Source organism: Notolabrus celidotus, chromosome 11, assembly GCF_009762535.1.
Source record: "Notolabrus celidotus isolate fNotCel1 chromosome 11, fNotCel1.pri, whole genome shotgun sequence".
Classification (NCBI taxonomy): Eukaryota; Metazoa; Chordata; class Actinopteri; order Labriformes; family Labridae; genus Notolabrus; species Notolabrus celidotus.
In genome coordinates this window covers 30,746,352-30,759,473 of record NC_048282.1, presented here as the reverse complement: position 1 = coordinate 30,759,473, position 13,122 = coordinate 30,746,352, and the positions used below count along the sequence as shown (strand labels likewise).

At 42.3% G+C, this 13,122-nt stretch overlaps 1 protein-coding gene across 1 annotated transcript in view; it reads right to left on the bottom strand.

Moving 5' to 3' along the window:
- itga5 (integrin, alpha 5 (fibronectin receptor, alpha polypeptide)) overlaps window positions 1-13,122 on the bottom strand; it is a 47,648-nt gene that overhangs the window by 12,642 nt on the left and 21,884 nt on the right. Inside the window, exons 8-21 of the mRNA XM_034695529.1 lie at window positions 13,037-13,081; window positions 12,734-12,777; window positions 12,447-12,503; window positions 11,789-11,841; window positions 11,406-11,614; window positions 10,761-10,952; window positions 10,624-10,669; window positions 9,781-9,894; window positions 8,392-8,447; window positions 7,830-7,987; window positions 6,751-6,888; window positions 4,353-4,420; window positions 1,084-1,234; window positions 880-972 (exon numbers count right to left, since the gene is read on the bottom strand). Of these exons, the coding sequence (XP_034551420.1) occupies window positions 880-972; window positions 1,084-1,234; window positions 4,353-4,420; window positions 6,751-6,888; window positions 7,830-7,987; window positions 8,392-8,447; window positions 9,781-9,894; window positions 10,624-10,669; window positions 10,761-10,952; window positions 11,406-11,614; window positions 11,789-11,841; window positions 12,447-12,503; window positions 12,734-12,777; window positions 13,037-13,081 (1,424 nt within the window). The remainder of the gene's footprint in view (window positions 1-879; window positions 973-1,083; window positions 1,235-4,352; window positions 4,421-6,750; window positions 6,889-7,829; window positions 7,988-8,391; window positions 8,448-9,780; window positions 9,895-10,623; window positions 10,670-10,760; window positions 10,953-11,405; window positions 11,615-11,788; window positions 11,842-12,446; window positions 12,504-12,733; window positions 12,778-13,036; window positions 13,082-13,122) is intronic.

Sequence of the window (13,122 nt, the reverse complement as noted above, 5' to 3'; positions counted from 1 at the left end):
ATCTTAAAAAAAAAAAAGAACCAGAGTGGATTGTAAGCTGTGCTCGCATACAGATAAGTTTGAAGATTGTAATCAGGCATGTGATCAGCATGGGACAAAAAAAGCAATATCTTAATATCAAAATTTGCCCCGAGGTTGTTACAAGAAGCAGCTAAAATGTAAAAGCTGCCGCTAGTGAGAGAGGATAAGAACTCGGACTAGCTTATGAGCACAGTCGACATCCAATAAGTCAGATTAATCACTTACAAAAAGATAATAAAGACAAAAAGGGGTAGGATATCTCAACTCTAGGAGGTCTGAGCTTTAAAGATTGAATGTAAATATCTCTCAGACAGGCTTTCCCTTCTTTTCCATTCCTTAATCTACTCATCTCATCATTTAACAGGTATGTTATGTTCTTGGGTGTGTCAGTCTGTGAACTCTTTGCCAGCAGACATGAGCTTCCTCTCGACTGTGTGAAGTTAATAATGCAATAGTCTGAGGACTTCCGAGAAATCGAGCGAGCAGAATATTTGAGAAAGAGAGTGCTAATCTCTTCCAGTTAACACGTTGGTGGCTGTTTTCCTCTGCAGACCTATTAAAAGCGTGCCAGCCTGTGACTCCTTCATTAGAAAGGGGAACTCTACCCAGCAGGGGAGCTGAGGGCACAGATGGAGTCGGTGTTTCCTGTCACAACATTTCCTGACACGTTCTGACTTTTCCTGTGCTGTTCACACTCCATCTGGGGATAACATGTGACTTTTTCCTACAAAGAGCAGGAAATCATGATGGTGTGTCCACGGTTTACAACTTTTATCACACTTTGGAGGAAATCATGTGTACTATTCACTATTTAGCATCGAGTTTAAAGAGGAAAAACTGCTGAGACGATGTCCTTACATCTGTGCCGGGCTTCATCGGGTTGCCCAAATCACAGCTGAGGTATCGGGTCTGATTCTCTGTCTCATAGGTACATGTCAGCTGAGTCAGGCTCTGAAAAACACAAGAGGATAGACTCATTACATCACAGCAAAAGAAAAAAAACTTTAATCATGGCCTAAGTTGCTAAAAGTTGTAGGTTTCCTCATGGTTTGCCTTTCTCACCTCATTATTGCGAGCAATACCGCTGTAGTCAGCTTCAGGGGGCAGCACCACATACAGCTCCGCCTCGTACGCACCTCCCTCGCCCTCATTCCTGTAGTTGAAAGTCAGGGTCAGCGAGTTGTCATCACCCAGGTAGACTTCTTTCCTGTTCCTGAGGAGCCAAAAAGAAAAAGAGGTTACTAATAAGGTCAACAGTGGGGTTAAGTGGTGTCAGGACTCCTTACACAAATAAATATGGGTGAAGTTGTGTCATGAAGTTATGAATAAACATTGACAGACTTTGTTTATGTTTGCTGACAGAGCAGAGGGCATTAAATCGTTGGTAGTTTAATGAAATCAATAAATTCTCAGGCTTCTATTTTGTTTCGTGTCTGGCTGCAGGGAAACATCCCGAAGATTTATCTCAATAAGCGCCCCTCCCATTAAAGGGAAACTTTTTCCGATGTGGTAATAAAGTCGTACATGCAGCAAAACAGAGCGAAGGAGTGTTAAACACCTCCCCCTTCTCCCTCTCTCCCCCTCACACTCTCTCCACAGCTACGAACAATGAGGAATTCCATATGGAGGGCCACACAGACGCTTTTAATTACAGCCTGCTCTTATAAAACAGAGGAAGGAGAACGAGAGAGAGAGAGGGTTTCTGAGGCTGATCTTGCGGGTAAATAATCGTCTGATTCTAACTCTTTTTACGATATTTAAAACAAACAAAGGCTGAAACGAAAGCTTCACAGAGGGATGTCTTTGTCGGTTAGTTTATGTGCTTTGGTGGTGCAAAATAAGAAGCAACACTCAGGACGTTCACACTACAGCCATTTCATCTGACATAATGCTCACCATATGACCTGAATTAAATCTACATAACAGCTGCAGCAACTGAGAAGGCAGATGACACAGAAAATCCACTGAGAACTGGGTCCATATTTTGAGAATGATCAACATTACCCATTATCTATTAAGGTAACTAGATAAAGGAAAGTAAATCCTCTCTAACATGGACATTGTTTAATTTCCACTGCTTCATTTTTAAGTTTGTGTTATTTTGCCTGTTGTTTTTATTTATTTTATCATGTTATTTTATTTCATTGTGTTTTAATCCCTCTGTAAAGTAGCCTGGAGTGTTAAGAAAGGTGCTTTTAAATAAAATGTATTATTATTATTGGCTTCGAATAACTGTATTATTGTTTTGTGTGACGCTGACAATTGGAAATGTAAGCAAGGGTGGTAGAGTTCAAGATTCAAGATTAAAGAAAGCTTTATTGCCAAGTGAGGTCGCACACACAAGGAATTTGACGTGGTGAATGGAACACTGGTACTTAACAAAACAGTAAGGACAATAAATATATAAACCTAAACACAAATCCAAAAATTCTAAATAAAAATAAAAATACTATCTGTACAAAGAAAGGTATAGAAGTACTTTTAAAGACATGAAATAAGTCAAACTAGTCTAAGCCAGAGTGCACATGTAGTAGATGAATATAATGATACAATATGTTATGGAATAAATTACAATATTGCACATGGTTATGAGGTATTGCACCGGAAATCAACGTATTGCACATGTATGTAATCTGTCACAGTAGTTTTTAGTGGTTAAAGTTAGTCAATGAGTTGTGGAATCATTTATTTTATTTGAAAAGATGGTCATTATTTGAGCTTTCCATCCACAGACTGTATAAAACATAGACGTAGTGTCAGTGATGTCACCCACTGGTTTCTGAAGAGGCGTTATGAAGCCTAAGGAAGGTGGTTGCCATATTGGAAATGCTAACCCAAATCTAACTTCTGGCTAATCTACAAACTGACCAAGAGCTGAAATTGAGGTCATGTCCTTCTGCCTAGCAAACAGCTTCAATACTCCAACCTGTTGTTTGAATCAGTAAAATCACATCCCTGATTGAGCATATTTAGGCACAACAAGGGGTGTGATTTTACTGATATGAACTCTTAGCATTAGTATAATGAAAATCGATGAGTACAGTTTTCCTGAATAAAGAGATGAGGCACAGAGACCACAACTGGTTTTGTACTGGGCTTTAAACATGTTTGATTCTACTTTTCATATGGGACAGGATGGAGTTTCTTGGCTTTTGGAGCCAGCCTCCAGTGGACACCAGAGGGACTGCACTTTTCGGTGTTTGCTGATGGACTTTTTTAATCCACCAGGCAGTCAGGATGCTGAACTCTCTCCCTGTTTTGCCCCCTCTTCCCATAGTGCCCCCTTCACTGACTCCCCCCAAAATCAGTCATCCTCAGGACTGAACACACACTCACTTTGATTTTAAATTGCACTATAGCAAAGTTTTTGAACTGTTTTAAACTGTAATTTATTATTTTTAATAGCTTACTCTTTTTAATTTTAGCTTATCTTTTTCTAGCTATTTCCTATGTTTATCTGTTGTTGTCGTTGCTGGGGTCTGAGAGAGATGTCTGGTGCATACTGCAGTTTATGACAATAAAGAAGACTTTGACTTTTGACTTCATTTTCCAACACTAGAGTTTACAGCCTGTTCTCTCCCAATGTGTGGCATAAAAAGGGGAGTTCTCGCCTTGTACATGGTCAACGATGGACCCTTTGTTCTGTGCATCTCTTCCACAACCATTAGGTACTCTTGAGCCGTCAAAACACCGAGCAGTTATTCTAATTTAACTAAAAACAGCCTCTGTGGCTAAGTTTTGTTGGGGCTTCACTTGGATTGAGTGCAGTGCTAACACCCACCCCAGGCAGGTTGTTCCATATGCGATGGATCAGCCATACATTGAAAAGAAATGGAGGCAGATGGTAGATAAATATAGGAATGTGAGATCAAAATGACAGAGCAGAGAAGGGAGTATCAGGGAGGCTGTTATTTTTGAGAAAAATGCTAGCAGATTTCACAAATCAAAGAGTGGCGGGCTTCTGACGGCTGCAGACGCAGGCGAGGTTGGGACTCTTTCCAAGCTGATCTCTTTCATCTCGTCTGTCTCTCATCCTCAACTTGTTTGTCAAAGCACCTGCAGAGCAGAGCTGCTTCCTGTTTTTAGAGGATGGTGGACCCGAGCTTTACTGTAACACTGAGGCTATTAACAGCCACGCTCTGGTATGCTAAGCTAAACAAGGCAGCCAGAACAACAAAAACAGCTGTAGTTACACTCTAGTGCTCACTCCAAGGCCTCGTTCCCATCGTGGAGGTGAGGAGTTCAGTGCTTATGACCCTGCTTACTGCTCACCACTGAATTCTGATGTATTTCCTGGATTTCATATGCTGCAAGGAAATGAACGGACTCACCCGTGCACTGCCAGCTTCAAGTCAGGAACACAGATGTTGTCTTCTCCGCAGTCCAGCAGAATCTGAGCCTGAAAGATGAACATTGAAGGTGATTAAAACTTGAATGGAGGCTGAAGGTAATAGGAAGAACATACTTTCTATTACATGCGAAGAGAATTAGACACACAAGATAAATCAAACCTCTGTTTTTAAGGAGACAACAGGATGAGTGTAGCAAGATGCGACATGTGGCATGACTAATACATTCCACCTTTTCCTCCCCGACCACCACCAAACACACACACACACACACCTGCACTACAGTCCCCTTTAACTACAAGACATCATCTCTGTCTATCAGACAGTTAAAAACAGCCTTGTGCCTCAGAGGGACGATGACTGACTTGGTGAGGTCATAACAGACACAGACACACTCCCCTGAACCAGCTGTCCCCCGGAAAACACACACACATGCTTTCTGTTTGTGGCGTAAAGGGGAGGAAATGATGAACGGTGGAGGAGTCCAGCGCAAGAGAGCGTGCCGGAGGAGATACTCCTGTGGAGCCGAGCACAAAGCTGCACGCTCCACAGCTCTCGCCAGAGTCCCACATCACAGCGCTATGTGGCCAACCGCGCTTTCACCACAACGCTACGCCACCCTGCCAACCACAGCAGTATATGATCATATGGAGAGGGAGGGAGGGGCGTGCAGCATAAAGGAACATACTGAGACATAGGATCTGTGTGTTGACCTGGAAGGCAGAAGTGAGATTACAGTGGAGGATAGAACAACAGAGGAGTAGAAACACGACTGGATAAGTGGATAACCGCTGAGCGTGTGGCAGGGAAAGCCCTGTGGATCGCTAAATTGCATCCCGCTGCGGCTCTGACAGTGAGATGATGCTCCTGACGATGATGATAATAAATAGAAATGGAGGAGGAGATTAGAGAGAGCAGGCGCCCACCCTTGTCATTACACCATACATGGGGCTCTAATTATGGACACCATGGTAAGCAACATGCTAAGTCTGATCTGCACATCTGTGTAAGGGCAACAACAACAAAACAGATCGCTGCATGTGACATAATGGCTAAATCAGCCGACACCATTAATCAAATTCACGCCCTAAGTTCAGATGCTTTTATTTTAAGAACAATGAAGGCATTGATGCTCAGTTTCCATCATTCACAGACTCCCTGAAGATGACAACAACTTCTACGGCACAAAGAGACGCCACTCTGAGACTGATGACAATTAATAGATCCATCATAATGCTCCTGATAGAAACATGTGGGATATGTTAAAGCATAAAAAGAGAGGAACATCATCCCTCTCTTATTCTCACTCCAGCTTGAAGAGAGTAAAAGTTTGGCAGAGTCGATGAAATGTTACGAGGCCTGCCACACATTCTCAAAGCATATGTGGAACTCTATCGGGCATTGAGTGTCTGATCAAGACCAAGGCTGTGGTATTATAGCACTGTTTATGCACTGTTTCATTCACACAGTCCAAAGAAAGATTAATGAAATCTGTTGGCAGGCTCCCACTCCTTTTTACACTCAGATATACACACATCGGACTTGGCAACAAATGGCTTCTTTCAGGTTTAACATCAATATTTCAGCTTGGGCTTCTCTCAAGGTCTCAGTTCAGCAATAGACCACATCTGTTGAAAGACTAGCTGCTTTGATATCGAGGAAAAGCAACAATGAGAAGGTTCGGTCCTCATCCAGCAGGGTGAGAGGATAGAAACACACCAGGATAGAGACAGAGAGCGAAAGAGGAGGGGATGAAATTACGCTGATTGCTGATTCTTCAAATACTCCACGCTGCACTCACATATGGTGCGAGCTGTGCCACAGCTGAGAGGATGCCACATGTTGAGCCAAATCGACTCAGTGCCTGAAGAGAACTGGCAAAGAGCCGAGAGATTTCAACCAGATGGGCTGCACCCGGCCCCTAAAATATCTACCAATTTCTGTGTCTGCATCTCTGAAAAAAGAGGTCACCTGTGTGCTGTTATGCAAACAGGCAAACAGCCTGAGAGCAAGGCCTGCTGGGAAGGAAACACACTTCACTGTACATATGCCTCACATTTTCATTTTGACAACAGCTTTCCAGACATCCTGAACATTTTCCCCCCAGACTAGTTTCCAGTTTGCATTTAACAGATTGAGTCTTTCATCGGGGACAAGAAGAGAAAAACAGCGAGCGGTTGGCCGGTGATGCGGGGAATGATGCCCAATTTCATATCATCTGTCCAGAGAGTGTGAGACTCAGCCATCTAGGAGCAGTATGAGCACATAACAGGGCATTGTTTCTGCACGCACTGATGCTACAACCCAAGTTTAAAACACTCCAGGGTTAGTTAACAGTGCTGGAAAGAAGATGTGGAAAGTATACTGTAAGTGAAAGTACCTTCTGCTCAATCACGTTGGTGGTCTGATAGTTGAGGATAGGCCGCAGCCCGTGGGAGTCAGCTGCTGCTGCTGGATCCAAGCTGAAGTTCAAGGCCACGTAAATGGAGGAGAGTTTATCCCTGAATTCTTTCTCCTCCTGTACACAAGGAAGCACACAACAAAGTTTGTTTCAGAGGTTATTTATGCAAAAGGGAGAATCTGGTGTTTGAGAACTTTGAAGGATTGGGGTTTGCATTGTTTCGTGAATCAACACAGCTTCTGTGTAATACTTTTTTGGGGGAATATGACACAAGGACAGACTTAGATAACAGGAAATAATCACAACTGTCACCGTTCAGCATTCAGGAAAATATAGCTGACACGGTCTTTTATGAGTTCTGCATTAATGTGATATGAAAGCAGACATGCTCCTGCTTCAACTAATAACTCCATGAACTCAGTTTGTCTCTCTTGATTCACTTCAGGAGATTGTTTTCTGTATGAAATGTTTTTGTTTGTTGTTTGTTTTTGAGCATTTTTTCACTTATTAGATAGGACAGCTGGGAACAGACAGGAAATGTGAGGACTAGAGAGAGGGGGGGTGACATGTGGCAGAAGGTCATGACCGGGAGTCAATCCAACGACTGCTGCAACAAGGACTGTAGCCTTGGTACAAGGGGTGAGATCTTAAACCACACCCCCTGCATGACATTGTAAAGAAGACTCCTTTGGTATAGGGTTGATTAACACTTGCGTTCTTTTATCAGTAAATCCAAACACAGAACCCTGAAAACTGACTCTACCAGTTGTGTGATGCCTCAATCCATTCAGTCCCACGTGTTTCCTCTGATCTGAGAAAACCTGCATTTGTTCTTTGTGCCAAAACATGTGGAATAAGTATCACTAATGCTTAATATTGGGCACTCACGTTTCTTGTAGACGATTAACTTAAGACTGCAGCTGTTTTTACTGATTATATTCCACTTCAGGGGTTGTTTTAATGCTTTATTTATCTGCATCTTCACATCACAGCAAAGTAGGTCGACCTTTCAAAGCTGGAATAAAAGTCTGAACGAGTTATTAAGAAACTTGGCGTACTCTAAGGTAGATCTTGGTGTGGTTGCAAACACGCTCTCCCCGCCGCACCGTCACACTCTTTTGCAGTAAAGGCTGCTGGGAATCCAAGAACAAAGCCCTCTTCACTCCACCTTTCTGCTTGTGCTTGTGGCTATCAAGCTGCACCTCCACCTGGAAATCTGGAACACGTAACAAACACACACACAAATGAGCATTCACAGCATGACGAATGTTCTTGAGTCACCTAATGACAGGTTTAAAAACAACTTCAATAAATGCTCCGGAGCACAGATAACGCAGTCAATGTAACGTAAAGTTAATGGCATGAGGAACACTTGTTTATAGAGGATGGAGTAATTAGAGATAATAAGTAGGGTTGATAGTGACGGGGACTGAGTGCAAATCAGAGAAGGTGTTTGGCACGCTGCACATCTCTTTTTCTGTCCTTACAAATCCTGAAAGCTTCATCACCTGCCAAAACGCTTTAACCTGGGGACTATTGTGGATTTAAAACATTACCATTGGTGGCTTTTTGACAGTTTCCATACTTGTAATAAAGCACAGATGTGGAAAGTTGGCTCACCTAGGATGTCTGGAAGGTGCTTCCCATCGGCATAGACGCAGAAACTTAGGTTGACACTGTTTTGGACAAAAGGGACAAGGACATAATGAAGGAAGTGTGCTCACTTATGGCAGAGGTTCAGTGCAAATATCAAGTCCAGCTCAGGACACCTCAAACGCCCTCGCTTCTTTTCTGGATATTCTCTCTCAGCCCATTTTTTTCTTCTGACCTTACATGGTCCACATGTTCACATGGCTCAAGGCGTAGTGGGAAAACAACAAATGATATGAATGTAATGCCATGTTTAAAGAGGCATCTTGGCATCTGACCCCTTCCCAAGCTGATAAATCGCTGCTTCTCTGTTTTCCCATCGACAGCCCCCCCACACTCAAGTGCATAGCAGGCTTAAGAAGGGTGAAATTGGGCAAGGACTCGGATTTCAGCGCTGACCAGTCAATGGCTGTCCATATAAGCCTGCAGCTCTCTCCCATGACATCAGCTGCACAACATGCTGCTGCTGTCCAATAGTCTGCAACCCCAAAAACCCCCAGCCCTTTACAAGTAAACCCACACAAGAGAAACTGGAGAAAATTGAGAGAAGCGAGAGAGCAAAATTGGCAGATTGTATTTGAAAAAAAAACAGGAAAGGGAATAGAGGTGAAAAATGAGACAGAAAGACACACAGGCTGCAAGGATTTCTTTCTTAGAGCAGTATTGACTTTATATACATGCTCTCTTGTGTCTGCAAGAGTTTGTGCGCACGATCGCAGGAGTCTACGTGTCCTGATGTTTCCCAGCTGTGCTCCACCACTAAACAATATCTCATTCAAAGCAACAGCAAAAAACTTTACAGCTCCTCCCCTCCCTCCCATTATCCCTTGTGCTCTCCTTTTCACCCCCACCAAAAAAACTCCTCATTGCCAGGCAACGTAGCATAATCAAGACACATGTGTATACAAGAGTTTCCTTTATGGATCAGGATCTGTAAAGGGGGGGAAAAGGCAGACACATGAGCGCAGTGTCAACCATGTCGAGCAGCAAGCAACCGTCTGTTTCCTCTCCCCTTTTCTGGAACTGAACACTGTGCACATTTGGAGGAGGCCATAAGGGGCTAACAATGCAGCTATTCAGCATGTTATTTCTCTGCTGCTTAACAGAAACAGTACGATATGGAGACATTTTGAAAATAGGTCAGATAAGAGCAGCTCTCCGTTGGTATTAATACCGTGACTGCTGATGTGGGGGATATTTCTTATCAGAACTTCCTGCAGGATTGGATTGTTTATGCCTGTGAGGGGAAATGGGGAAGCCCATCTTTCTGCAGAAAGGTCAAATAAATACCAACAGAGCAGAACTGAAGCCTCAGTCATAGGAAGCTGAGTGTTGCTACTGGACAAGATAGACACTCACCAGGAAACAGGAATGCTGTTGTTTCCATTGGAGACGATGCAGTTCTTCTCATCGGGGTTGATCATGGTGGGATAAACTTTCAGAGAGGCGCTGGTGTTCACGATTGGGCGAGACCTAAGGGGTCACAAAAAAGATGCAGAATGAAAATGCAATCATTGAATATTCAACGTCCACTTTTATTGCCTCAGTGAAAGACACTTTGGAAATGATGTCTACTCTCTCACTGAAAGTTATTTCAGAAGAATGATTCCACTCTCATTTTCACCTTTTAAGAATATGACTAGCTTAGCTTAGCTTCAATACAAGTAACAGAAGGAAGAAGCTAGCAAGCAAGCTCTGTCCATAGATTAAAAATCTGCTAACCAGCAATTCCAAAAGTTGTGTTTTAGCCTAGATTAAACATAGAGAGTAATAACGTGTTATATTATATGCTACTGTCACATATAAATGTTGTTAATGTAAGTGAGCTTGGCTTAGCATGAAGAGTAGATTGCTAGCCTACTAGCCATGTGCAAAGGTTAAGAATTTCTTAACTTGCATTTTTACCTTTTAATTTATGCACAAATTAAAGAAACAAGGTCAGAATAATAAGCAATAGGAATATATATACAGTTTACACTGAGCTTTGGAGGTGTTTGTTACATGTTTGGTACATTTCAACCAAGCAAGGCTAGCTGTCTGCCTGTAGTTCTTTTTTGCTTAGTCAGGAAATTGCCTACTTTAGGAGCCCTTTTGAGTTTCTCATCTAAAAAAAAGAGAATAATAGCTCGAAATATTTCTACAATGTCAACTTCCTCTTTAAACAAACAGGCAGCAGGATGTATATGATTCAAAACAACATACCTGTAGAGAACTGCCTTATTAACGCCAATAGCACCAACGATGAGATCTGAAGAAATGAAGAAACAGAATTAGAAATCGTTACAAAAATATCTTTAAAAAGCTCAAAACTGTCTTTGCATCCTACCAGCGTTGCTCACCTGGGTATCCGTTCATGTCCAGGTCCTTATCACCTCTGAGGGCAAATCCAAAACTGGCAGGAACCGTCCCAACTGCCCACTGTCCAGCTATCACCTGAGATGGTTTTTCCCTGAGACCTCCTGAGTACCCGTTAAAGATGTAGACTAGTCCCTGTTGATCCTCCCCTCCAAACGGAGCGCTGATAGCCACGTCTGTTAAAAGAAGAAAAGTAAGCAGACCATGAGACTTAGGTCATAGTGGCAGTGAACAATCCTGAAGTGAAATAGTAACAGTTAGATAATAAAACCAGTGGTTTTGTGAGGCTATATTTGGGCAGTGCCTCAAGCTACAAGCTAATTCTTGCTAATGAGCACAGAACACAAAGCACAGCTGAGGCTAATTATGTCATTATTTTGGCTGGTATTAACTTATAAACCAAAGCTTTAGAAAATTAATGATGGGTTACAGAGAAAAGTGATGGAAACACCACAGTCATTTGGCTTCACCCTTATTCAGACAATGAAATTTAACGTCCAGAAATTCACTGCAACACAGCCAATAGTCTAGACTGGCCTACAGTGCGAGGTCACTTTCCATGTGTAAGATGTAGAAAAAAGCAGAGGTAGCTAACTTTATTTGAAAAAAACAATTTGTCCTTTCTTTACCGTTGAAACCATCCTGGTTAAGATCTCCCAACGGTGCAATGGTGCTGCCAAATCTCCCAAACACCTGAGTGCCTGTCAGTTGAGGTAGGTGGAGCGTCACGTTCAGGGGACTATGCTGGAGGTAAACATATACACGACCCATCTCTTCTAGGCGCCCATCAGAGCCTCGCACCATGAACATTGGAGCTCCCACCAGCAGGTCGATCATCCTACAGACAAGAAAGAGCGAATCACACAAACTCATTTAGGATCAGACACGTTGACGCCTGTAATGAGTTGTTGGTGGCATCTAGTTTGGGTTCTGACAACTAATTATCTGAGTACAGAAGAGAAAGAGAGAGAGAGGGTGGGAAAAAGATTGAAAAAATAAGGGTACAACTCACCCATCATTGTTGATGTCTGTTGTTGCCACTGCATAGCCAAAATATGAACCCATCTGTAAAAACAAGTGTTTCATGACTTAAGGGGAAAAAAAGTGTATTCATCAGAATCCATAAAAATCATTAAAATGTAGTTAGCTCTTAAGTAAAACAAAAAGTCATGTCACTCCAAACTTCAAACTTGCTTTTTTTGCACTGCTGAAAAAAGGGGAGTGTTGAAAGAAACATGAAAGCTTGATCGGTTTTACAGGTTCAGCCCAGTTTGTTTCTGTTTCAGTTCCAGGTCAGTTTAATTTTCTGAATTTTCTGCCATGAGCGTTAATCCAAACTTTGCTGAAACAGCCTGAATTGCAGAGCATGAGCAAAAAATCCCTTGTATTTTTATTTATTCAGCTGAATCCATCATCACTTTAAACGAGCTCCGTGCTTTTCTATTCCCAGAACCATTTGCACAAATTGCCAGCACTCTTTTCCCTGTATAATTGGGCTTAACAGCAAACCACGAAAGAGACCAAAATCTTGTTAAGAGAACGTTGTAAAGGAAATTATTTTGCTTACACTGACTCAACAAATTAGGAGCCCAGAGCGATGAAAACACAGAAGAAGTGGAGCAAGAAGGAGCTGTATGTAGAAGGTTTCAGATAAGACTTCTTAGACTCACCTGCTCGCCGGTGTAGTTAATCATGATCTTCAGATCTGTACCGTTCAGAATAGACACCTGCAACACAGCAGCCACATATGGTCAACGTCTTTTTATATGGTCTATTAATACAAGCATGATTTCTGATGTGGAATTTACTTCAAAAATAAATCCCACTGTGACAATAACACTCAGACCGTTTTCTTTCTTTTCTTTCCTGCATCAGCCCCAAATCTAAACCCCAGGTGGTTCAGTCTAGAGGCACCAAACTCAGAGCCAAAATAAGAGCAATGATTAAGCTTTCTTACCGAACCGTAAAGCTTCAGTCCTTTTGGAACACCGGCCACAAAATCTGCAAAGTGCACAGAGAGATTAAGTCAAGATTTAGGAGGGAAAATATCCAGGTCACACTCAGCAGGAGATAAGAAAATTCCAGAATTGATGACGTTTCCAGCTCAATAATCGCGTAAAATACTGCAGCTGACATTCATTAATCCTCTGTTCAGCTGAATTATTTGGATTGCTATGTAACTGTCCCCTAAGTGCAGTACATCTAGCATGCCTCACCTAACATTAGCTATGTGGGTACAAACTTGATTTTGCTGACTTACCCTCCACTTGATCACCACTGAATTCTCCAACAGCAATAGAGTAGCCTGCAAGTCACAGTGCACACATCAGCTTTAGCTTGCAAAGC